Source organism: Ranitomeya imitator, chromosome 2 (genome assembly GCF_032444005.1).
Source record: "Ranitomeya imitator isolate aRanImi1 chromosome 2, aRanImi1.pri, whole genome shotgun sequence".
In the NCBI taxonomy this organism is placed as follows: domain Eukaryota; kingdom Metazoa; phylum Chordata; class Amphibia; order Anura; family Dendrobatidae; genus Ranitomeya; species Ranitomeya imitator.
Window position 1 is genome coordinate 822,501,810 of NC_091283.1, and position 24,761 is coordinate 822,526,570.

The 24,761-nt window shown below is 47.4% G+C and overlaps 1 protein-coding gene across 3 annotated transcripts in view; it reads right to left on the minus strand.

Moving 5' to 3' along the window:
- Window positions 1–24,761, minus strand: part of EDRF1 (erythroid differentiation regulatory factor 1) — a 70,364-nt gene that overhangs the window by 32,350 nt on the left and 13,253 nt on the right. For 2 of the 3 annotated variants that reach the window (XM_069753961.1, XM_069753962.1), the window contains exons 5-18: window positions 20,857–20,981; window positions 20,541–20,697; window positions 18,302–18,423; window positions 17,332–17,443; window positions 16,320–16,467; window positions 16,132–16,240; window positions 13,367–13,478; window positions 11,781–12,050; window positions 8,380–8,451; window positions 8,157–8,307; window positions 7,695–7,880; window positions 5,765–5,965; window positions 4,293–4,511; window positions 1,643–1,869 (exon numbers count right to left, since the gene is read on the minus strand). In XM_069753961.1, coding sequence (XP_069610062.1) covers window positions 1,643–1,869; window positions 4,293–4,511; window positions 5,765–5,965; window positions 7,695–7,880; window positions 8,157–8,307; window positions 8,380–8,451; window positions 11,781–12,050; window positions 13,367–13,478; window positions 16,132–16,240; window positions 16,320–16,467; window positions 17,332–17,443; window positions 18,302–18,423; window positions 20,541–20,697; window positions 20,857–20,981 — 2,211 coding nt within the window. Of the gene's footprint in view, window positions 1–1,642; window positions 1,870–4,292; window positions 4,512–5,764; window positions 5,966–7,694; window positions 7,881–8,156; window positions 8,308–8,379; window positions 8,452–11,780; window positions 12,051–13,366; window positions 13,479–16,131; window positions 16,241–16,319; window positions 16,468–17,331; window positions 17,444–18,301; window positions 18,424–18,624; window positions 18,727–20,540; window positions 20,698–20,856; window positions 20,982–24,761 lie in introns of all 3 variants that reach the window. The other variant, XM_069753963.1, reaches the window with a different exon arrangement.

Genomic DNA, 24,761 nt, shown 5'->3' on the forward strand with positions numbered 1-24,761 from the left:
GGACTGACATAGCGGAGAGGACTGACCTGAGGGAAGTTTGCTGTTACAGGACGAACATGCAAAGTACTTGACTAAGGCAGAAGATGAGGAAGTAGGGGGACGAGAGCGGCCCCCTTTAGAGTTAGACATTTAGTAGGTCCCTGAAGAAAATGCCAGCGGGTTAGGGGACGGAGGGGCAGAGGGGGGTGTCAGTCTGCAGTGCAGCTACTCACGGACCAGGTCCTGGAAGATGTCCCACTTGTCGGTGGAGAACTCCTGCCCTGAGGTGCTGTATTCTGCGTAGATCGTGCTGTGCCCACAGAGAGATGCGGTGCGGGGCACGCTGCGTGAGCTCCTGCTGCTGAGGAGCGGTGAGCACACCAGAAGAGTGTCCCTGGAGGAAGGGGGCGGAGCCAGACAGAGGTGTCGGTGGGCAGGGAACAGTATATCGGGCGGGAACAAGCCCGCCCACAGAAGCGGAAGTGGGGAGCGCGAAAACCAGAAGTAGGCCCCGGCCGAAGCCGGCGGCCGAGGAAAGGAGCCGTGGCGCCGGAATAGTGCGCCGGAGCAGTGCGCCGCAGAGAGAAGCGGCGTGACAGCCTGCAGGGCTGCCGCGCTGTGGAGGAGCCCCTCGATAAACCGCAGCGCCGGGTAGTGCGCCGCGGGGAGAAGCGCACGGCAGCCTTAGAGCTGTCTGGCAGAAGGTGCGCCCACTGCAATTGTGGCCACAGGGGATAGGAGCGCGGCAGCCTGTAAGGGCCCCGCGCTGGATAGAAAGCAGAGGGGTTCTCTCTCTCCCGCCGTTGCTGCATGGGGGGAAGAAATGCGCGTGCCTACGGAGGTCACCGCGCGATACATCAATCCCGGCCGCGCCGCTGCATGGATGCAGGCGATGACCAGGTATAAGAGGGTCGCCGTCTGGGAGCCCCTAACAAGACCCCCCCATGAAAGATCTGGGATGGGATGGGGGAAATACTCACATAAAACATCCCACGCCGATACTAACCTGAAAAAGGTATAAGACGTCCAGGGAGCTGATGGACGTCCTCGTCTCCTCAACCGACAGGCTCTGGTGGGCGAGTGGGTGGGTGACGGAGCCAGGACCGAACTTCTGAGCACGCTTGTGTGCTAGGATCTTGGTCCTGGTGGGGGATCTATGAGGATACGGGGTGGCCGTACACGCCGTACTCATAGTCCGCATAGTGGGACTACAGGTGTGACTGCTCACCCTGTATCCCTCCGGAAAACCTGAAAAGAAACGACGCACATTAAGGTAGATAAGGGTCTAATGAAAGACCCGTGTCCACCTCCTACTGACACTAAGCTAAACTGAAAAGTATAATGCCAGTCGGTGGGGTGTACACTGCAGAGGAGGAGCTAACTTTTTTATTTGCATAGTGTCAGCCTCCTAGTGGCAGCAGCATACACCCATGGTTCCTGTGTCCCCCAATGAGAGGCGATAAAGAAAAAGCTCATATCTCCAATCTCTATATAGCTTGTTCAGTGTCTGCATAGAAGTTTTGGTGATTTAAAGACTGGACAGTGTTCGCTCTATGTAGGGACTGTAGAATTGTGCATGCAGCTCTGGAGTATAATATAATATAGGCTGTAACACCGCAGAGCACGTTCGGTAATGCGGGTGTGCGTGCTATTTAATGCTCACCTTATTATAGTAGAGCGCCTCTTCCGGAGAGAACTCCCCTCTCCTCTCATCGTCTCCACTGCCGCAGTGGGCCTGGGCACATATCCTCATCAGTCGCCCCATGTTACACATTAGGAGCGCAGTGTTCGTGATGTCCACTATCGACTCAAAGTTAGTGATTCCCCTTTCAAAACTGGAGAAACTTTTCTTCCACAAATCTTGCTCAGCAATGGAGACACCTCTATTTGCTGCAAGATGGCAGAAGGATATAAATGTTTAGGTCCAAAAGGAATTGTGATACGGATACTAAAATATATATATATTTAATAATGAAAAAGGTCATTATAAAATCAATAAATTAAGGGGAATTTGTCCGCAGGATTTTACCCACCAATGCTACTTATATATGTAAGTTTTTCAAAGACAAGTCTTTCAGACATTTACACGGTCAGTCTGTTCCGCCCTTACTGAGAAATTAGCATCTGACTTGACATGCAAAATGCTAATGTAGATGTGAAGCCTCTGTCACTCCAGCTCTATTCTCTGACCAGCACCACCTCTTCCTCCTGCTGACTGATAGGATAATGACACAGAATAGAGGCTGTGTGACTTCAGACAAAGGAGTCATCAGTCAAGCAGGAGTAGGAGGCAGTGCTGGGCAGAGAATAGAGCTGGAGCGACAGAAGCATCAGATCATATCTTTTCAGCTGCATGTGAATATCACTTCAAACGCTGATTTCTCAGTAATGGAGGAACGGATTGGACATGTAAGGATATTGCTGGACGTGCCTTTGAAAGATCCACATGTGCATAAAAATAGTGTGGGGGTGAAATCTTGCTGACAGATTCCCTTTAGCAAAAGGAGCAAATTAGCCTGGAAGTGCATTGGGGGCGTGTCACTGCACTCGGAATGTATTGTCACACCCTCAGTGCACTTTAAGGCTAATTTGTATGCGGCCTTAAACGTTGATTTCTCAGTCCAGGCACATTACTGCAATATAGTTATTTTTATCGTTTTAGTAGACGAACCTCAACAGCCATTCAACTAGTTTCAGACAGAAGTAAAAAGATCCTGACTGTATCCATTCAAAGGCTCCTTAAACTTATGATGATCCCAACTGTATGGGGACAAATAATTAGGGAGAGGATTGTTTGGTCCCCATATAGTTTGCATTAATATCTGCAGCACGTACCATGTTTATATGGAGACAAGCTGCCAACATCTGTGATCTTCAGACCACAGAAAATTTGCGATCGGCTGATGAATGAGAGAAGATCACCGTTGTGTCTGCAAAGGCCAATAATGGGCAAATTACCAGCCCACGTAAATAGGACCAGACAGATGATCAGAATCCTAACAGAAGTTGCAGGTATTCAGCAAAAATTACATTCTGTACATGGTAAACCTGCCACGTACACTGCTCTTATAATCAATCCAGCGAGGAAAAGTTATATTTTCAGATTGAGGATAAATACTCCTTTTGTATTGCAGTAACTCCAGAAGGAGCCTAACTGTACTTGGAAACAAAGTGCCGCATAGGAGATCATTAGCACAGTATAGTAAGCTGATGAGGTTACAAAACTTAGAAACCAACTTCTGGGGGAAAGTTCTTGCTCTTTGGTTCTAAACTTTCAGGATTATGGTGCCTGCAGCTATGACTGTTTCTGCAGGTTTCGCTTTTTAAAGGTTGGGTCACAAACAGCGGCCAGGGTACGGCCGAGATGCCGCATCCTCACATTCATAACGACTATGGGATTGATTAGGGGGAAATATGTACATTAGTTACTTGTTATTAACAGCTGCAAACCTCACGGACACTTAACGATCAATTCAGGTTTGATTCACTATAAACTAATTAACAAGTTCTGCCAAACTGAAGAGACAAACTCACCTTGGCGATCTAAAATGACGCGTGTCTGACTGCTATGTGCTGGCCCTCCCTGACCATACATGCCAACTGTAGCCTGACCTTAAAGGGTTATTTTCCCACCTTCAAAGATGGATATTGTCGGATAGTTCTTGTAAACACAAGCACTTTCGCAATTTACCCTTTATTAATATTTTCAGCCGTTCTTGAGATATTGCCAATTTTGTTTACAGCTTGTTGCCTAGGAGACCGACCACCGCTGCTGTCTAGTTCGTAAGCAATGCGCTGAGGCTGGCCGGGATTAGTCGATAACAGTGAGCTTCAGCGATCCTTGCCAGCTGAGCAGAAAAGAGCTTGCAAGCGCTGCGCAGCAGCGGTGGTCGGTTTCCAAGGTGACAAGTTGTATACAAAACTATCTCAAGAACGGCTAAAAAGTTTAATGAGCGATAAATTGCAAAAGTGCTTGTATTTAAAAGAACTATCTGACAAAACCAATGTACAAAGATGAGAAAAAGCCCTTTAAGTTTATTGAGCACAAGAATTAACTAACATGTTTTAGGGTTATCCAGGCAATGTCTACATAGGCAGCAGGACCCTATCCCTTATAGCACAGGGCACTTATCCAAAAATGTGAATAAATGCATTTAATGACTAAGTATTTCCAGCTCCCTGCTGTTACTACACAGGTTTTCTCACCTGGATTTGTTTTAATTGTTTATATTACACACAAAATGAATGCCGACTGTAATATAGACTATTAAAAATAAAAATCCATCATAGATCGATAAGCAGAGCACACTCACCTGATCTCTCAGTCTGGAGGGCGGCTGCCTGGTTCATGTAAAACACCCCCATTTCATTGTGGATATTTCCCAGTCTTTTCAAGACCTGATTCTGCTGCTCAGGGTTTTGGGTCTTAAGCTTTGTAACAATCAGGATATCGTTGGCAGCTTCATAACATTTACAGCTGACGGAGAGCTGGCACTCTAAGTCCGTCATCAGGTCAGTTATGAAGGAAAACCCTGAAAGGGGCAAAAAAGTTTTAGGTAAATTTAAGGTAAAAATGAGCACTTCAGCTGCGGCAGAGCCTCGATACGGGCCCCTGATCTGCGGCAGAGCCTCGATACGGGCCCCTGATCCGCGGCAGAGCCTCGATACGGGCCCCTGATCTGCGGCAGAGCCTCGATACGGGCCCCTGATCTGCGGCAGAGCCTCGATACGGGCCCCTGATCTGCGGCAGAGCCTCGATACGGGCCCCTGATCTGCGGCAGAGCCTCGATACGGGCCCCTGATCTGCGGCAGAGCCTCGATACGGGCCCCTGATCTGCGGCAGAGCCTCGATACGGGCCCCTGATCTGCGGCAGAGCCTCGATACGGGCCCCTGATCTGCGGCAGAGCCACGATACGGGCCCCTGATCTGCGGCAGAGCCACGATACGGGCCCCTGATCTGCGGCAGAGCCACGATACGGGCCCCTGATCTGCGGCAGAGCCACGATACGGGCCCCTGATCTGCGGCAGAGCCACGATACGGGCCCCTGATCTGCGGCAGAGCCACGATACGGGCCCCTGATCTGCGGCAGAGCCACGATACGGGCCCCTGATCTGCGGCAGAGCCACGATACGGGCCCCTGATCTGCGGCAGAGCCACGATACGGGCCCCTGATCTGCGGCAGAGCCACGATACGGGCCCCTGATCTGCGGCAGAGCTTCGCTATAGGCCCCTGATCTGTTGCAGAATCTCACTATAGGCTCCTGATCTGCGGCAGAGCCTCACTATATGCACCTGATCTGCTGAAGAGCCAGCGTAAGCTCCTGATCTGCGGCAGAGCCTCGCTACACATCTCAGTTGTTGCAGAGCCTCAGTGTATGCACCTCAGCAGCTGCACAGTCTCAATAGATGCACAGTAAATTATAAAAGTATTTTAAGGTCACCAAGGAATTTTGTTTTTACTACGAAAAGCATGGCATGGTTGAACTGCCATTTGTGTGTCCTTGATGGTGGAGATAGATCATAGGACATATCATGGCAAAACAGCACTGCCGAGAGTCAAAAGTATTGCCAATATGCCAGACAGCACCTCATTACCGCCTCTGTAAGGCATAGAGTCCACACAGATTGTTTTCCTACAAGATTGCTTTTTAATGGGCCAATTATTAGGTGCAGTTAATGCTCGCTAGATGTTCTGCCGTAGGGGAGAGCACGTTAGTGACGAGGAGGTTATACATTATGAACAGCGAGGACACGTCAGTAGGACAGCAGTCATCAGGACTCACCTTCACAGCTGGACTCTCTGTGCAGACTATGCAGAATCTCTTGATCGTCCCTTGTCTGGTAGTTATATTCCTCAAAGTAGGCGGCTCGATTGCCAGCATTCTGGGCCAGCATGAGATGGATGTCACCGCAGAGGGCAAGGTACTGACACAGCAGCAGCATCACCTCGGGAACTTGGTTTGTACATAGGCAGCTGTAAGCATCTAGAGAGTCGGGAGAGAGAAGTCATCCACCGGCAGGCAAACACTTCCCGCCTGCAGCCCATAATGATGTCAGTATAGAGGAGGCTGAGTCCCTTGTAAATATCTTACACCATGGAAGCCAAATTCACTCCCACTGTCCTGTACATATAATAAATCATAAATCCAAGGAAAGCCATATTTATAAGAAATCCATTTATGTTTAATTAAGTATTTATAATAAATATTTTTTAAAAATCCACTGGTTAACTCTGCTGAGTCCAGGTGATCTTAAAGGCATTGTCCAGGACATAGATATTGGTGGCCTATCTTTAAGATTGGTCATCAGTATGAGATCGGTAGGGGACGGACATCTTGCGCTGCTACCGATCGACTCTCTACAGCCGGATGTAAACAGTGTATGGGGAAAGCACCGCACAGCTCTCAGCGCAGTGTATGGGGAAAGCACCGCACAGCTCTCAGCGCAGTGTATGGGGAAAGCACCGCACAGCTCTCAGCGCAGTGTATGGGGAAAGCACCGCACAGCTCTCAGCGCAGTGTATGGGGAAAGCACCGCACAGCTCTCAGCGCAGTGTATGGGGAAAGCACCGCACAGCTCTCAGCGCAGTGTATGGGGAAAGCACCGCACAGCTCTCAGCGCAGTGTATGGGGAAAGCACCGCACAGCTCTCAGCGCCATGTAGAGGCCTTTCTGGGGAACAGCAGCTTATATCGCATTCACTTTAATGGGAGTTGGTCTGCAGAACCCGGGAACGGCCTCTACACGGTGTACGGAGCTGTGGTGTTCTGGCTCGGCACACTGTACATTAGGTAGCTGCGGTACAACCTAAGTAGATCAGCATGGACGCCGTGTATCAGACACCCACAAATCTGATGTTGATGACCTATCCTGAGGACAGGTCATCAATGTCATTATACTGGAGAAGCCATTAAGGGACCAAAAGATGATTATCATTCTGGGAAAATCTATTTTTGCAAAAGGGTTTCCCTAAAACAAAAACAAAAAAAATACATCTATCACCTTATGCACAAGGATTGAATATTCATGTTAAAAGGGAGTTGTTCAGTAGATTTATATTAATGACATATGCCTAGGATCAGAGGGGGTCCGACACCTGGCACCCCTAGCAATCACCCATTTAATGAGGCTAATTTACATGCTGCTAGCCACCTTAGTTTTGGGTCAGAATCTGACCATAAGAGGATTTTTTGTACTCTCCGGAGAATCTCTCATAGTCTTCATTGTGGATACAGAAACCCTCAAAGAAGTCTATTCTTCCCTAACAGCCTACACCTGGTCTGCTGACACCTAGCTATTTAGTACAAAAGCAGGAGGAGTAAAATAAAGACCACCCAAAAAAGGGAGAGTGCCGTGTTCTCCAATGAAGTGTATGAGAGAGTACCAAAAATTCTCTTTACTTGGGCCCTTTATTGGAGAGACAGGAGACCATGGGACATCCCAAATAAGTCCATGGGGTAGGAAAACTAATAGGAGCTGAATGTCGGCAGACCAAGTGTAGTCTATTGGGAAGGAGTCACCTTTTTTACACAAAAAAATCAGCCATATAAACGGCAAAATGGCTTCCCAGTTGAAAACAATAGGATATTTAGGTATTTCTGTATGTAGAACAGTAGATTCTGCTTTGAAGTCAGCTGAACATAACGGTACCTATTGTAACCACCTGCCAAAATGGCCGAGCGCATGTCCCTGCGCAGGTTACGCAACGACTTACCATAACACTGTAAGGCCAACTTGACATATCGCAAGGCTCGGCCATATTTCTGCAGGCTCAGTGCAGCGTCTGAGAGCACGTAATAAGCTTTGGAGGCTTTAATTATCAGCTGTAGCTTCATCTTGAACTGCCAGGAGCTGGGGATGATGCCGGATCTGCTGGAGCTCTGGTTATCACAACTTTCCACTAGACGGGTAAGAAAAGAAAACCGGAGCAGTCACCGAACACGCCAAGGTACAAATTACTTTTTTCTTGCCTAATGGGTTTTTAAGCAGGGATTCAGTTATACAATATACCACAAATGTACAAATTTTGGGGCTGATGCTTTTGCCACAGTTTGCAAAGCATTTTCTCGGCTATGTGATTTTTTTTTTTTTCAGAAAAAATGCAATTTTTTTTTTCTGATACTTCACAACCCCTTTAAATATCCAATATAAAGGCAATTAGAGGAGACATCCTTACTCTTCTGCATAAAGCGCGCCATCTGTTTTTCCAGACACTCAGAAACGACATTGGCGGACTCATCTTCATATTTTAAGGGTATGGGCGTATTGGGGTCCGCAGCTGGCAATTCTCCGTCCTTTTTAATACTGCAGTCAATGGATTTTAACCCCTAAAAAGCAACACAAAGATTTAAAAGAAAGTCTGTGCAAAACCTGATTGAAGAGCCTGAATGTGGACTTACTTCTAGGAGATAACTGAGGACTAAGCGGCAGCGTTCCTCTGTGTCACTGCAAACCGGAAATGTGCAGCTAGGCTGGAAGTAAAAAAAACATACATAATATTCAAAGAAAACCTGTCCCCTCACATATAATAAAATAAAAAATAAAAAAAACGTAAAAAAGTAGGGTCTTTCTGCCCTCATTATCCACAATAAAGTGAATCTGCTTTTGGTTCCCAAACCAGTCTTATATGTCCAACACGTGTCAGTGTTCTCATGCTCTGTAATTTTCCATCAGTAAGCGGGCAATTCCTTTTCATCAACCTTCCTACAGAACTATAGGTGCTGGAACTTCTTTTCTATTAGTCCACAGTAGGCATTTCTCCTGCTATTGTCCAATAACCAGTTTAACATGAATAGAAAGGCGGTGTGTACAACAAAAGCAGGACCAGAGAGCCAAATGCTGGCCTCCCACCCATTATAAAGCAACGAAGGCCGGCACCCACAAAATATCAAGGGCCAAAGGCCAGCCCCCACCCAATATCAAGGGACAAAGGCCGGCCCCCACCCAATATAAAGCGACAAAGGCCAGCCCCCACCCATTATAAAGCGCCAAGGGCCGGCCCCCACCTAATATCAAGAGCCAAAGGCCAGCCACCACCGAATATCAAGGGACAAAGGCCAGCCACCACCCAATATCAAGGGACAAAGGCCGGCCCCCTACCTAATATAATGCGACAAAGGCAGGCCCCCCACACAATATCAAGGGACAAAGGTCGGCCCCCACCCAATATAAAGTGGCAAAGGCCAGCCCCCACCTAATATAATGCGTCAAAGGCCAGCCCCCACCCAATATCAAGGGACAAAGGCCAGCCCCCGCCCAATACAAAGCGACAAAGGCCGGCCCCCGCCCAATACAAAGCGACAAAGGCCGGCCCCCGCCCAATATAATGCAACAAAGGCCGGCCCCCACACAACAAAGCGACAAAGGCCAGCCCCCACCCAATATAAAGCGACAAAGGCCAGCCCCCACCTAATACAGGGTGGAGCGCGGTAATTTGCTTTTTTGCACTGCATGCTGTGGCGGCACTGTCGGTCGAAGAGAGGGGAGAGTGGGTGTGGCTTACAGTGGCTGATGGGAGATTTGTATTCCTCTGCCTTTCAGTTGCCATCATGCAGTGGACACGTGAGGAGAGGTCATTTTGTGTTGAAGCGTATTTTTCAAATGCCCACTCGATCATTGCAGTGCAGCGTGCTTTTCGTTTACAATTCGCTGTTCCTCCACGCGGACGTGTTCCTGGACGGCAATCAATTGTAAATTGGGTGAATGCATTCAGAACAGCAGGGAATGTGTCATGTGTACGAAGGGGACCTGAGAGAAGGATTACAACACCACAAAACATCGAGAGAGTTAGAGCAGCAGTACTGCAATCTCCGAAACGCTCTGCTCGGAAGCAATCATTTGCTCTTGGCATTTCAAGACGTTCTCTCCACCGGATTCTTCATGATGAACTGAATTTTCACCCGTATAAAATGTGCGTGGTCCAACATTTGTCAGCATGGGACTATTTGACACGGCGGACCTCTTGTGAAGACATGTTAGCAACGATACCCCGTGACGCAATTGTGTTTTTTTCTGATGAGGCACATTTTCACCTCAGTGGGTGTGTAAACAAACAAAATATGCGTTACTGGAGTGAAACAAACCCCAGAGAAGTTCACGAGAGACCTCTGCATTCGGACCGCGTCACTGTGTGGTGCGCCATATCACGAGTAGGCATCATTGGTCCTTACTTTTTTCAGGATAATGGTCGTGCCATAACTGTGAACTCCGAAAGGTACTTGTCTATGATACAGGATTATTTTCAGCCGGCTCTTGAGGCAATGGAACTAGAGGATACATGGTTCCAACAGGATGGTGCCACTGCACACACAGCGAGGGTTACCATGAATTGTTTGAGGCAAATGTTTCCTGGACGGCTTATCTCTTTGAGGGGAGATGTGAACTGGCCAGCACGCTCACCAGATTTAGCCCCATGCGATTTTTTCCTTTGGGGTTACCTGAAGTCTAAGGTGTATATCAACCGTCCCAACACCTTGGAAGACCTAAGGAACAATATTGAAGCTGAAATTGGCAGAATACCAGTGGACATGCTTGTTAGAGTTCATGAAAACTTCAGAAAACGTATGCAGCAGTGTGTGGATAGCGAAGGTCGACATTTGCCAGATACACTATTTAAAACCATGTAATTTAAAAATTCCATTACTGTTCAGTATAATTAAAATATAAAATACATTTTTCTAATGATCATAATTTTTTTATTTCATTCCCAAATCAGCAAATTACCGCGCTCCACCCTGTATAATGCAACAAAGGCCAGCCCCCACCTAATATAATACAACAAAGGCCGGCCCCCACACAATATCAAGGGACAAAGGCCGGCCCCCACCCAATATAAAGCGGCAAAGGCCAGCCCCCACCTAATGCCACAAAGGCCAGCCCCTACCCAATATCAAGCAACAAAGGTCGGCACCCGTCCAATATCAAGTGCCAAAGGCCAGCCCCCCACCTAATATAAAGCAACAAAGGCCGTCCCCACGCAATATAAAGTGACAAAGGCCAGCCCCCCACCTAATATAAAGCAACAAAGGCCAATCCCCATCCAATATAAAGCGACAAAGGCCAGCCCCCACCCAATATCAAGTGCCAAAGGCCAGCCCCCACCTAATATAAAAGTGACAAAGGCCGGCCCCAACCCAATATAAAACGACAAAGGCCAGCCCCCACCTAATTATAAAGCGACAAAAGCCGGCCCCCACCCAATATAAAATGACAAAGGCCAACCCCCACACAAAATTAAGTGACAAAGGCCGGCCCCCACCCAATATAAAGCAGCAAAAGCTGTCCCTAACCCAATAAAAAGTAACAAAGGAACGCTCCCATCCAATATAGAGCGACAAAGGCGGGCCCCACCCAATATAAAGTGACAAAGACCCTCCCCCACTTACTGAAATTTGTGTCTGTTGTGAGAGATGGATTACACTTAGTAACAGGCGGTGACAAAAAGTTACACAGAAGGAAGAGACCTAATATCTGGCACATCATTCTTAAACAGACTGTCGATTTATCACATTATTAAATGAAATCAAGCAGTCTGAAAACAGAGTCATTATTTACATACTAGAATTTGTGCCAAATTTTCCAATGTATAGTGGATGAATTACTGACCCAGCAGTTGGGACTCCCAATAATCCTGAGAACAGGACTGTGTAAAGCCCCGTTATGATGAGTGGAAGTCATGAATGTGGAACTAGGCGCCATTTGTCGTCTATGGGACAGAGATTTCTGAACTCTGTACTTGGTGTCTTCAGATTTAGAGACAACCAATGTAGCCAACATGCTCAAGACGTAGAAATGTCCTTACCCTGATCTGATGAGTGGACTTGTACTTCTCTGGCACAGACAGCTCCCGGACGGATTTAATGATGGCTATAGCTTTGCAATCTTCTGGGGGTTTTGGAGGACAATCGTAAGAGCCATTTTCATCACTATCCGGCAGCTCCTCTTCCTCATCGTCCTCCTCCTCCTCACTATAACTCTCATCAGAGTTCCCATTAAGAGATCCTTCACTTTCCTCTTTCTTGGGCTCAAGCTGGAACAGCTCTGACAGCATGTAATTGGCTGAAGCAATGATCTGAAAATAGATGTAAAAGGCAAAATATATTAAATACGGTATGTATTGCTATGCCTACAAAAGTAGCAAGTCATGCAAGGTCCCAGCTAAATCAGGAAACATTAAACAGTGCAATAAGGTGTATCCTATAACTTCTTGTACTGATATGCTCCAGAGCTGCATTCACAATACTGCAGGCTTTAGAGCTCTATATTGCCAGCACTGATTGTTGTGTCTACACAGAGCTTTCAAATGGGTATTTGAGGAATTAAAAACTTACAGAAATCACGGCATGCTATTCCACAGATTCTCAGGTGATGTCTAGAAAGCTTATGGATTTTTTACAATGGCAACTAGCAGAATTAGGAGGCTGCACCCCAGGATAAGATTAAGTAATGCAATATACTCAAATGTGTCTAGATGTGTTCTTGAAATAAATATAATTGTTAGGCTAGGGATCGCTCATCAGAGAAAATCGGCCCATTGTGTTCATCACACCCTGATCAGAGTTTAATCAAAGGTTGTTCAGAGTGTGATATGATTTTTTCAGCTGTGCAGAAGAATAAAAACCAAAACTTCTCCATTCTGTCAGTGTGTTAAAACTGGAACTGCACTCGGATGTGATCTAAGTGCAGTCATATTTTTTCCCTTGACACAGACATGAACGGCTCTCCGATAATCGGAGGCAACTGATGCATGATGCGATTTTTTTTTTCTCGGAATGACTAAACAAAAACAATTGAACATGTGCACAGCCCCACAGAATAACATGCGGACAAGTGCTATCCGTGAAAGCAATCGCTGGTACTCATCTGATTTTTACGGTCGTGTGCTCGAGCCCTTAAGAGGTGCAAATGAGATCATCAACCACGTCAATCATCTGTGGCCGCTGGATGGGAATTATGAAAATTGCCTCTTACCCGTGGCATTTCTTTTTATTAGCTGGCTTAGAACGACATCATTGTTGCGGAGTGACATCACACCAAGCCGGCTAATCAAAAGAAGAGCCGCAAACACGTGGCCAATAGTGCGGGTCCTGTGAATCGATCTGCACCAAATCTAATACTTATATTAGGAAAGCTGCACTGATATCCTGGCAGATCCGATTGTCATTCACACAGGAGAGCGTTTCATTTTGATGAAGGGGGCTGGATGGCGGATCAATTTGATAGCCAAGCCAACCTCTTTTTGCTGTCTATGCAAGATCAGAAATTAAACATGCTGTGGATTGATAAGCTTCCACTGCAGGTCAATTTTTGCATTTAAAAAACCCTGCAGCATGCTGATTTTCCACGTCATACAATCCGCAGTGTGAACAAGTGAGAGTAAAACCTTACCTGTGGGTGCCGTCCTTTATCCACTAACTTTAGACAGTTTAATAACAAAGTGCGAATAGTTCCGTAATGTTTTCTATTTTGGGTTTTCTTCATCATCATGTTACAAGCCACCCTAGAAAAAAATAATATTAAGAAAGCATCAGAACGTTGCTCCTGCAGTACCACAATATGCCACAAGAGGTCTCTCTCTCACACAGGATGCCGTACGTCTCCCTTTGCTGTTCCGCTGTAAAAACGTACACGTTTAGTGCAGGATGTGAAATATCTAATGTTAGTGCACCGCGCAGAGCTCCGCATTGTTAAAAGTGCGCTTTGGGGAAATATCACAAGTGACAAGGATCACAGCAGAAAAAAGCGTTCAAAAAGGATATGGGCTGCTATTACAGGAAGGGACTGAGGGATGGGCTTTAATCACTTCATTCATCAGCGGTTAATTATTCTTTAGTGGCTCTTTTACTGCCCCGCTGAGACACGAGGCTCAGTTACTCACGTCGATTTCCCGGTTCTAAAACAGACATAAATATTACAATCTGTTCCTAGTTATCGAGGCATACTACGCCAGAAGAAATCACGGCAGACAGCTGTAACTAGTGTAAAGTGTCCCCGAGCAATAACAGGGCGATCCTTGTATGGGACATTGGGAAGTGTCATCAAGGGTAGGATACACGTCACTCCGTATAAAAAGGTGCCAAGATAAGGATACCACTCCTATATCTCAAAAGTATATAAACAATCTGGCATTCTATTTAATGCAAAAAACTTGTTTATTCAGATCAGGCAATCCCAAATTCATGTAACGTTTCGGTCTTACATTCAGACCTTCATCAGACGGAATTCAGACAGTTACTGGTAGCCCAAGAGGGGAGGGGTGCGATTCACCTTACCGAGATTCTGAGTCCCCCGTCTGGAATAGCGCTGACTTCAGCGCTAAAAACCGCCGGCAGCAGCCCCTTCCAGATGAACTAGGGACCGGAAATGGCAGGAGGAAGAAGATGGCCGCCGAGATCTCGTCTTGAATGAGAAGCGCATGAATAGGGGGGCGGAGCCGCTAGAATGAAGCAAGCGGTGGGCGGGGCTTCCCGCGATGCGGCCTAAACAGGGCCGAAGCCGGGGACTAAATTTATGGATTCGGCCAGCGCGCACCCGCGGACGGGCCGCGAAGCTCTGTGGGGATCCTGCCGCTATGGAGCCCTCCTGTGACCGCCAGAAAACACAATCCCTCATGGTGCACTTACCCCGATATGAAGGGGATGGCAGATGCTGCAGGTCAGAGCTGTGCCCGGGTAGATAGGACGGTGCAGGGTTGGGGAGCCTCCATCCACCATCCCTGCAGAAGGGGGGTGGAGAGGAACCGTCCGCCTCCTTCCATCATCCGCTTTTTCAGTGGTGATGCAGTGGGGGCTGCTCGGACACCACGCTGGAAGGTGCCTCTGTACAGCCGAGGGTAGAACCTGGTGGACAGGGCTGAATATCCGGCAATAGGCCTGGCTGCAGTAGAGGATACTGAAGGTGACACTCCAGTGCTCGTCTGATAAGGGAGGGGGGAGATCGGTGCCCTAGAAGGGGCCCGTCGCCCCTAGAATCAGCTCAGGCAGTGGCTTCCCACGTCGCAGGAGAGGATACGGAGAGGTGAAACTCCCGTGCTCGCTTGTTGATGGTTCGAGGAGATCGGAACATGAAAGAATCCGTCGCCCCCTTCGTCCGTTGTAAAAGGTTAAAGTAAAAAGAGTTCTTTGGGTCTGAATAGCAGACCCGTCCGTGTGCCTCCTACGGACACTAAGCAAGAACTGGTTAGCTGGGAGCCAGCAGGAGGGTGTATACTGCAGGGGAGGAGCGAACTTTCTTTGTATTACTTAGTGTCAGCCTCCTGGTGGCAGCAGCATACACCCATGGTCTGTGTCCCCCAATGAGGCGAAGGAGAAATGGGAGTAAATCCCCGAGGAAAGCGCTATTCTATGGAGCATCTTATGGGGCCATAATCAACCTTTGTGCAGCATTATAAGGGGCATATTTTTGTATGGAGTATCTTATGGAGCATTCTATGGGGCTCCTGATTCTATATGGATATTCAAAAACACTTAACCTACTGATGTCTCAATCAATTTTTATTGGTATCTATTTTTATTTTTGAAATTTACAAGTAGCTGCTGCATTTCCCACCCTAGACTTATACTCGAGTCAATAAGTTTTCCCAGTTTTCTGTGTCAAAATTAGGGGTCTCGGCTTATACTCGATTATATATACGGTGTGTGTGTGTGTGTGTGTGTGTGTTTTTTTTCCCGTTTCTGTATGGGGAAAAGGGAGGATTTAAACTTTTCTGCCTTTTTTGTCTTCCTTGGTAGCTTTGAACCTGCAGTTACACATGAACCTTCTAGTCCTTATTCGAGGTACAATGGTGGAACCAATGGCACATCCACTTTTCCAAAGGTTCCCAAGAGACATTTTTCAACAAGACATTTCCAGAACACCTGTTGCTTGTTTTACAGTCTGCAGCATCTCCAAACTTATCACCCATCAAAAACAGTAACTTTTTTTGTAGTTTTAAGTAAAAAAAAAAATGTAGTCAACAGTAAAATTATAGTATAAAACCAGTTTCAAATGTCACAGTCCAAGTACAGCTTGAAACATCCGGACTAGGCATATATGAGGCTGTTGTGTTTGGGTCATGAGACCAGGGCACAGCCCTTACTCGGACCCTGTGAAACCGGCCTAAATCTGGATAACTTCCAGACAAATGCACTGAACACAGTCAATAAATTACTTACTTGTAAAGTAACACAGCCACCGGCAGAGTGAAGGGGTTCTGGTACTTGTCCTCGGTTTCTTCACATAGGGTCGTGAGATCGTAGAGCTTCACAATGTCGCTGCCGCTGGCTGAAGGACACGGCACAAGTGAATAATATAATCTGCCCGAAGGATAAAGAATCCGCATATCTAGTCTGCCCGGGTTTACCTTTGAACAGCCAGTATGTATGGCCTTCTTTTGTGCAGTTTGACTTTAGAAATGATAAAATATTCTGTGCAATGTCTTTGATCACCTTGGTAGAGAAGTTGGAGTTCTCCAGATTAGGAATATCTTCTGTTTTAATCATCTCATATTTCTGCAAAAAGACAAAAAAAAGGAAAGAAAAATATATCAGACTTACTTTGCTTATACTGGACACCTTACCATGGTCCTTGAGCAGAATCCGCAAGCTTTCTGCTGCAAAGGAAGTATTGCACTAAATGGTGTCCATTCATTGGCCTTTTTCAATAAATATTGTAATCCCATTATTCCTTTTTACACTCATTTTACAAGAGGGGTTGTCAACTACCTGGACAACCTCTTTTATTAAGGGAAAACAGGACACTATCTCCTTGCAAAATAAGTATACTTACCTCTGACATTGGCACCGCTCTTGCATTGTTGGCATTGTGTCTCCGGGGCTTGCATGACACTTATGTCACATGAGCCCTGCAGTCAATCAGAGGCCACTATTGGGCTACTGATTGTCTTATTTTTTCTGAAGGAAGTGAGCAAACAGAAGAAGTGACAGCGCTGAAGCCTAAGAGCAGCCGCAGAATGGTCCATGTAGTGTAACACTGTCACACGAGCTCCAACATCGCTGGAATGGCACCCGTGGGGGAGGGGAGTATGCTATTTTTATTTTTCAATGGGGACTACTTAATTGAAATAAAGGGTTGTCCAGGTAGTGGACAATCCCTTAAAGCATGCCACGGCATTTTCTCTGCATGTTCTAAATGGGGATATTTCAAAGACATTTACAAACTGCACATAAAGATCACTACAGAAATGATTTGAACCAGTCAGGTCAAATACAGAAGTGTTCCAAGTCAAATCCTCAACAGACCACATTTTCACGATTTCCTTAGTACTGCACTGGTTATACTTCCATTACCTGTGTAATACTAAGAAGATCCTGAAGACGTGGGGCCTTGAGGATTGGAATGCTTTTATATCTCACCTGCACAATCCCGTTCACGTGGAAGCACATGACGAGCTCTGGAACATTACAGATCAGGTTATCGAGCCAATAATCAATCCCGGTCAGCACATTGATTGGCTTGTTGTTGTCCCTAAATTAACCAAGAAAGGCAGAGACATTAACATGTAATGATGTGCAAACATTTTTACAGTGGATTTCGGTGCAAATTTCACACAATGCTCAAGGAATAACGCAAGAAACTCGCTTTCCCGATATCCTTGTAATCTCTGAATCATGCATCGCCTCTCCAACCCTAGACTAGGGAAAACACAATATCTGTTCTTCCACAAGAGTTCCTTTAAATTTACCATTTAGGGGTGGTCCCAAAATAGCAAGTTATCCCCAATCCTTAAGGAATCACATCGACTGGTGGACCCCCCAGCGATCCCACAAACTGAGCTCTGTATATACCCCTCTTAAACTGAGTAGAAGTTTTCCTGTTCGATCTCCAGTCTATTAATGGTCAATGGAACTGCCGGAGAAAGCACAGTTCGGCGGCCCGATAGTCCGTCAGTCCTGTGAATGTAGAGGGGGTCGAGCACGCACACCTTGGCTCAATTCAACAACGTGCTCTGCATAGCCCTGTTTTGGGGATTGCATGAAGGGTTCCCAGAGGTCGGACCCCTAGAGGGCAGCAATTTGTATCTTACAGAAGTGGCCCCCAACGTGGATCATTCAACAGCATCAAAAATGTTATTTATACATTAGGAAATTATAGACAAATTGTATCTGGGGTGCAAGGTGGCTTTAAGACTCCTGCTAGACGGTCTGTTTATTCCTGTGTCTGATCCTCGGAGAGAACGTCTCAGGATTTCTTTCACAGCCTGTTCTAGGTTGTGAAGCATTATGTGATAGACCCAGGAACCAGGTAATGTAGAGTTAGTAATTTTTATAAATGGCAATGTTATATGAATGCCATTAGAAATCCATTTTGGCCCTGGAAGCTTACCGTAGCCGCAAACTGACCGCCGGGTATCGCCCTCCTCCAAAAATAGGCATGTTAGAGCCAACGAGCATGTGGATGTCCTCAAATGTCCAAAGGATGTTCCTAACAAAATCATTTTTAAGACCCTGGATAAGACAAATAAGGAATCAACTTAAGGATAAGACAAGAGCAGAAGTCAGCAAAGAAATGGATGGAAATGTCTCGAGAGAACATAAAAAACAAAAAAATAACCGATGTGTCTGACTACGACTACGGTGATTGGTGTGAGATCTTTTTCCGGAGCTGGAGAATTATGTGTTTACTCTGTGGCTTCACATAATTCATACCTGACTGTTCTCCCTGTCAATAGACAAACTGGGAACACTGGGATCTGTAGCCGCAGAGGCAACGTGGTCCACTAGCAGCAAGGGCTGAGTGGTCACATTTCCCTGTGGAGAGGGCAAGCATAAGAGATTTGGTGGTTGTCAGAATACACGTTCCTATAAAATAACAGTAGGTGCTCCAATATCTTTTACATCCTGGTTGTTTTAACAATAAAACCTTTAAAAAGGACAAGTGCAGATTGTATCACCATTTCCCTAGAAGATATATAAAACGTATACCCTGAATTACAATCCGTTTTATGCTCCAGAGCTCTACTCCGAATTCTGCAGTTTGTCAATGGAAAGGAGTTGCCAGTTTTTAATTTAATGTGACGTTAGTTGTATGATTTCAGACATGTTTGACTCAAACGCTGCGATGTTTCGTCAGAGTACAACACACGTGCACCAGGACAAGTGCCGGGAGGGCCCACTCGCCGTCGGGAATACCAGAACGCTATGGGGCCTGCGAGTCGCTGGCACAGGGATCCCCCCGTGCTTTAAACTGTTTGAAATACTTAGATCTCCTCGTTCTCCATTGGCTGCAAGTCCTGTTCCTTCCGAGTCTCCTGGCTCTGTGATGACTCAGGGCAGAGGGCACGATGGCGTCACTACAGCGCACCCTCTGCGCTGAGCAGTGCAGGGAGCCAGAAGAGGCTGAGGACACCGGAGCTGATTTTTTTTAATGTATGGAACATTATATGGAGCCCATTCTCCATGGAACATTACATAGGGCCTATAATTCTCTATAGAGCATTATATGGGGTCTATTATTCTGTATGGAACAATATATGGGCTCCATTATTGTGTGTGGAGCATTATATGGGGTCCATTCTGTATGGAGCATTATATGGGTCCCATTATTCTATATGCAGCACTATATGGGGTCCATTATTCTGTATGGAGCATTACATGGGGCCCTTTGACTGAAACGCCGGTGGCTCTCAGGAGAAAGAAAGTTAATTTCCTCCCAGGTGCCACACTTTCAGCGGCCGGGTACCTTCATAACGCTGTTTAACCTGCAGATTAGCCCTATCCATGTGACCTGTAACATTATGGTGAAAATCAGAGCTTTTTTTAAAGGGACGGAAATTTTTAAATATTAATTTGATGGGGGTTTAGGCACCCCTTCATACGGTATTAGCACCCCCTAGATTGTATAACATGCACTGATCTTTGCTTTTTGTGTCTGACCTAGTATTACAGCTCAGTCCTATTCACTTTAATGAGATTAAAAGTACTTAGCTGTGCAAACAGTAAAGGGAACGCAGCGCTCAATAGGAGTCTGTGGCCTCTTCAAAAAGCTGATCAGAAAGTCTGATGTCCACCGATCTCCTTTGGAAGCGAATACGGATATATTTTAAGCTTTTCTTTGTACCTGCTGATTTCCAGTCAAATTTACAACAATTTTCTTCTAAACTATCATAAGTGAACAATTGCTGTCATCGTGTCAGTGCTTTAGTTGGAGCTTCATCGCTACTATATTAAAAAAAAAAAAACAACAAAAAAATGTAAAAAAAAAACCCACATACATTATGAGCTCTTAATGCCCCACAGGCACACATCTGATGAGCGCCCGGCGCATCTGATGAGCGCTGCTGTGCTCTCTATGAGAGAGTCAAAGTCAGACACTTTAGGTAGTGGTTTTAACGAAGAACAAAATGATCGACTTATTGATAATCAATAGGCTGGATCCTTCTGCACCTTCATCATAACCTGTAGGTGAGAGCCAGGAGCCCCCCCATTCACATAGGGCGTCAGCTGACTTGTCTAATGTGTATGGGGTTTTTTTATGTAATACAAAATGCATTACATTCAAAGGAAATCTGAAAAAAAAAAAAAAAACGAAAAACATAAGGCCGAAACTAGGGCATGCCTCTCACCTGGTTGGAAGCACCTTCTTCTGACACTGAACTTAAGGTCTCAAAAGGAGCAGGCCAGGCGACGTGATCACTGGCGGACGGCTCCCTGAGATTCTGTTCTTCTCTGGGCTGGTGAGAGGTGGACGGCACTGGCTCAGCTGTGTCATCTCCATTAATACTGGAGGAAAAGAGAATTACGGTAAACATTTAGCAATCTCCAGCTGGCAGCTATTAGCGTAGCTTGGAATAATGCAAGCGGCCATGGCGCAAATGTAAGCAGCCCAGCGCCCCATCTGTACAATGTCTGCATGTCTACAGGACAAAGAGAGCGCAATACCTATAGTAGAGGAACTTTGATAGTATGGCCTTCTGGTACCAATGTTCTTTACTCTTCTTCTTTCTTTGCCATTTTTGATCCATTAATCTTTGATAAAACTCCTTCAACCAAGTCCAGTCTCCTGTCTGCAAAAGCGATTAAAAAGTCAGTTCTTTATTTTTTCTCCTCTTTTACCAAGATCCATAACTTTCTTATTTTTTTTTCCATCCAGCTAGCCTTAGAAGGACTTGTTTATTTTTATTTTTTGTGAACGTTCAATCACACCCTTCACTTTACCATAGAATGTATGGAAAAAATGGGGGGAAAAAATCCAAAGTGTCGTGATAAAAAACAGGATTTTTGGTTGCTTACCGTAAAATCTGTTTCTTGGAGCCTCCATTGGGGGACACAGGAACCATGGGTGTATGCTGCTGCCACTAGGAGGCTGACACTATGCAAATAAAAAAGTCAGCTCCTCCTCTGCAGTGTACACCCCACCGACTGGCATTAAACTCTTCAGTTAGTGAGAAAGCAGTAGGAGAAAAGAACAAGGTTGAAAAACCATAACCACAAACTTGAGAACTGTAAAAGCGAGAACAGTCATAAAACAGATAACAGAAACATTGGGAGGGAGCTGTGTCCCCCAATGGAGGCTCCAAGAAACAGATTTTACGGTAAGCAACCAAAAATCCTGTTTTCTTTATCGCCTCTCATTGGGGGACACAGGAACCATGGGACGTCCCAAAGCAGTCCCACGGGCGGGAAAAACAGACTTCCATCAGGTCAGAGAACTCACCACTGCCGCCTGCAAGATACTTCTGCCTAGGCTGGCATCCGCCGAAGCGTAGGTATGGACCTTGTAAAATTTGGCGAACGTGTGGATGGAAGACCAAGTTGCCGCTTTGCAAAGCTGTAGGGCGGAAGCCCTGTGGTGTACTGCCCAGGAGGCGCCGACCGCCCGGGTAGAGAGCCTTAATCCCAGGAGGGGGCACTCTGTTCTTGACCCGGTATGCCTCCAAAATTGCCAATCTGATCCAGCGAGCAATAGTCGCTTTAGAAGCCGGTTGGCCTCTGCGCGTGCCATCAGGAATGACGAAAAACGAATCCGTCTTCCGGAAAGTGGACATTCTGTCCAGATAGATCCTCACAGCCCTGACAAGGTCCAGCTTGTTCAATGATCGCTCCAGAGGATAAGTCGGAGCTGGACAAAAGGAAGGTAGAACGATGTCCTCGTTGAGGTGGAAGGTGGAAACCACCTTAGGAAGAAAAGAAGGTGGAGGCCGGAAGACCACCTTGTCCTGGTGAATGACCAAAAACGGAGGGCGGCAAGACAGGGCCGCCAACTCGGAAAGGCGGCGAATAGACGTGATGGCCACAAGAAAGGTCACCTTCCAAGATAGAACTGATAGAGGAATCTCCCTAAGAGGTTCAAAGGGAGAAACCCTCAGAGCGTCCAGTACCAGGTTTAAGTCCCATGCCTCCACAGGGGCTCTGTACGACGGGACAGCATGGGCTACCCCTTGAAAGAAGGTTTTAACCTGTGGGCGAGAGGCCAAGGTCTTCTGAAAGAGGATGGAAAGCGCAGAGACCTGACCCTTCAGGGAGCTAAGCGCCAGGCCCGAATCCAGTCCTGCCTGAAGGAAGGCCAAAAGAGAAGGCAGGGAAAAAACCATAGGCGGAACGCGGTTGGACTCGCACCAACGGAAGTAAGCCTTCCAGGTGCGGTAGTAGATCATGGAAGACGAAGGCTTCCGAGCCTGAATCATGGTGTGAATCACCCGGTCCGAAAGGCCGGACGCTCTTAAAACCGCGGTCTCAACAGCCACGCCGTTAAACTGAGCGACCGAGAATTCGGGTGGCAGATCGGACCCTGGCACAGCAGATTGGGCCTGTCTGGAAGGCGCCAGGGAGCGTCCGCGACAAGGTTGACGAGCTCCGCGAACCAAGCTCTCCTGGGCCAATCCGGGGCGATCAGGATGACCGGCACCCCTTCCGCTTTGATCTTCAACAGTTTGGGAAGTAATGGAAGGGGTGAGAACAGGTAGGGCAGCTCGAACTGTGACCAAGGAATGGCCAGAGCATCGACGCCCACTGCGAGAGGATCGCGGGACCTGGAGACGAACTGCGGAACCTTCCTGTTGATTCGAGACGCCGTGAGATCCACATCCGGAGTCCCCCATCGAAGACAAATCTGATGGAAGACCTCCGGATGCAAGGACCATTCCCCTGCCGCGAGGCCCTCGCGGCTGAGGAAGTCGGCGGCCCAGTTGTCCACGCCGGGGATATGCACCGCGGATATCACCGGAACCGTTGCCTCTGCCCAAAGGAGGATCTTGGATACCTCGGCAAGGGCCAAGGAGCTCCGGGTCCCCCCCTGATGGTTGACATATGCCACAGCCGTGGCGTAGTCCGTCTGGATCCGGACTGGAAGGCCCCTGAGGATCCTTTCCCAGTGGCGGAGGGACAGAAAGATGGCCCGAATCTCGAGGACATTGATTGGCAGAGTTGATTCCTGCGACGACCAACGGCCCTGAACCGTCAGGTGGCGAAAAACCGCACCCCAGCCGATCAGGCTGGCGTCCATTGTCACCACCTGCCAGTGAAATGGAAGGAAGGACCTGCCCTGGGAGATGAGAGGTGACGTCAGCCACCAGTTGAGGGACCGCTTGACCCGAGAAGAGAGTCTGATCGGCCGATCCAGGGAGAACACAGACCTGTCCCACTGAGACAGAATGGCTTGCTGAAGGGGTCGCGAATGAAATTGGGCGAAGGGAATCGCTTCCAATGTAGCTACCATCCTCCCCAAAACCTTCATGGCCGAACGGAGGGAGGGAGGCCGAGGACCCTGGAGCAAGCGTATGTCCCGACAAAGAGTGGATCTCTTGTCTTTGGGAAGGAAGACTCTGGTCTGACGAGTGTCGAAAAGCATGCCCAGAAAGATGAGGCGCTGAGAAGGAATAAGGCAGGACTTCTTCTGGTTGACCAGCCACCCGAAACGGGCTAAGGTGTCGAGAACAATGGACAGGCTTTCGTGGGCCTGAGCAAAGGACGGAACCTTGATTAGGATGTCGTCGAGGTATGGAAAAAGGACCAAGCCTCTGACTCTCAAGATGGCCATCAGTGCCGCCATGATCTTCGTGAACACCCTTGGCGCGGTTGCGAGACCGAACGGCAGGGCGACGAACTGAAAATGATCTCGTTGCACTGCGAAGCGCAGGAAACGGTGATGTCCGGGAAATATCGGGACATGTAGGTAGGCGTCCTGGATATCTATAGAACATAGAAATTCCTGAGCCTCCATGGAAGCAAATTACTGAACGAAGGGATTCCATCCTGAAGTGTCTCAGGCGAACTCTCCTGTTCAGCAATTTGAGGTCCAGAATGGGACGAACCTTGCCGTCTTTTTTCGGTACCACAAAGAGGTTCGAATAGAAACCCGTGTACCGTTCCATTTCTGGGACGGGAACGATTACCCCGGATTTGAGCAGAGAAGCGATGGCTGCGAAGAAGCCCGGAACAAGAGCGGGATCTCTTGGAGGACGGGATTGGAAAAAACGATCCCGGGGGTCTGGAAGCGAACTCTATCTTGTACCCCGAGGATACAACTTCCCTGACCCAAGCGTCCTCTACTGCGGAAAACCAGACGTCCCTGAAAAGGAGAAGACGGCCGCCCAATCTGGGAGTTGGGCTGGAGTCTTGCCAAGAGTCATGCGGAGGTGGATCTTCCAGTCCTGGGCCTGGAGGATCTACCCTGGGAATAGCGAGGACGCCAGGACGGAGTGGGCCTAAAGGACACCGCCTTCTTCTCTTGACGTGCCTGTGGCCTCTGTTGCTGCTGGGAAAAGGAGTTCGACGCAGCGAAGCGACGAAAAGGCCGAAAAAGGGCGAAACTGCCGTCTAGGAGGAGGGCGACGGGGCTTAGCCTG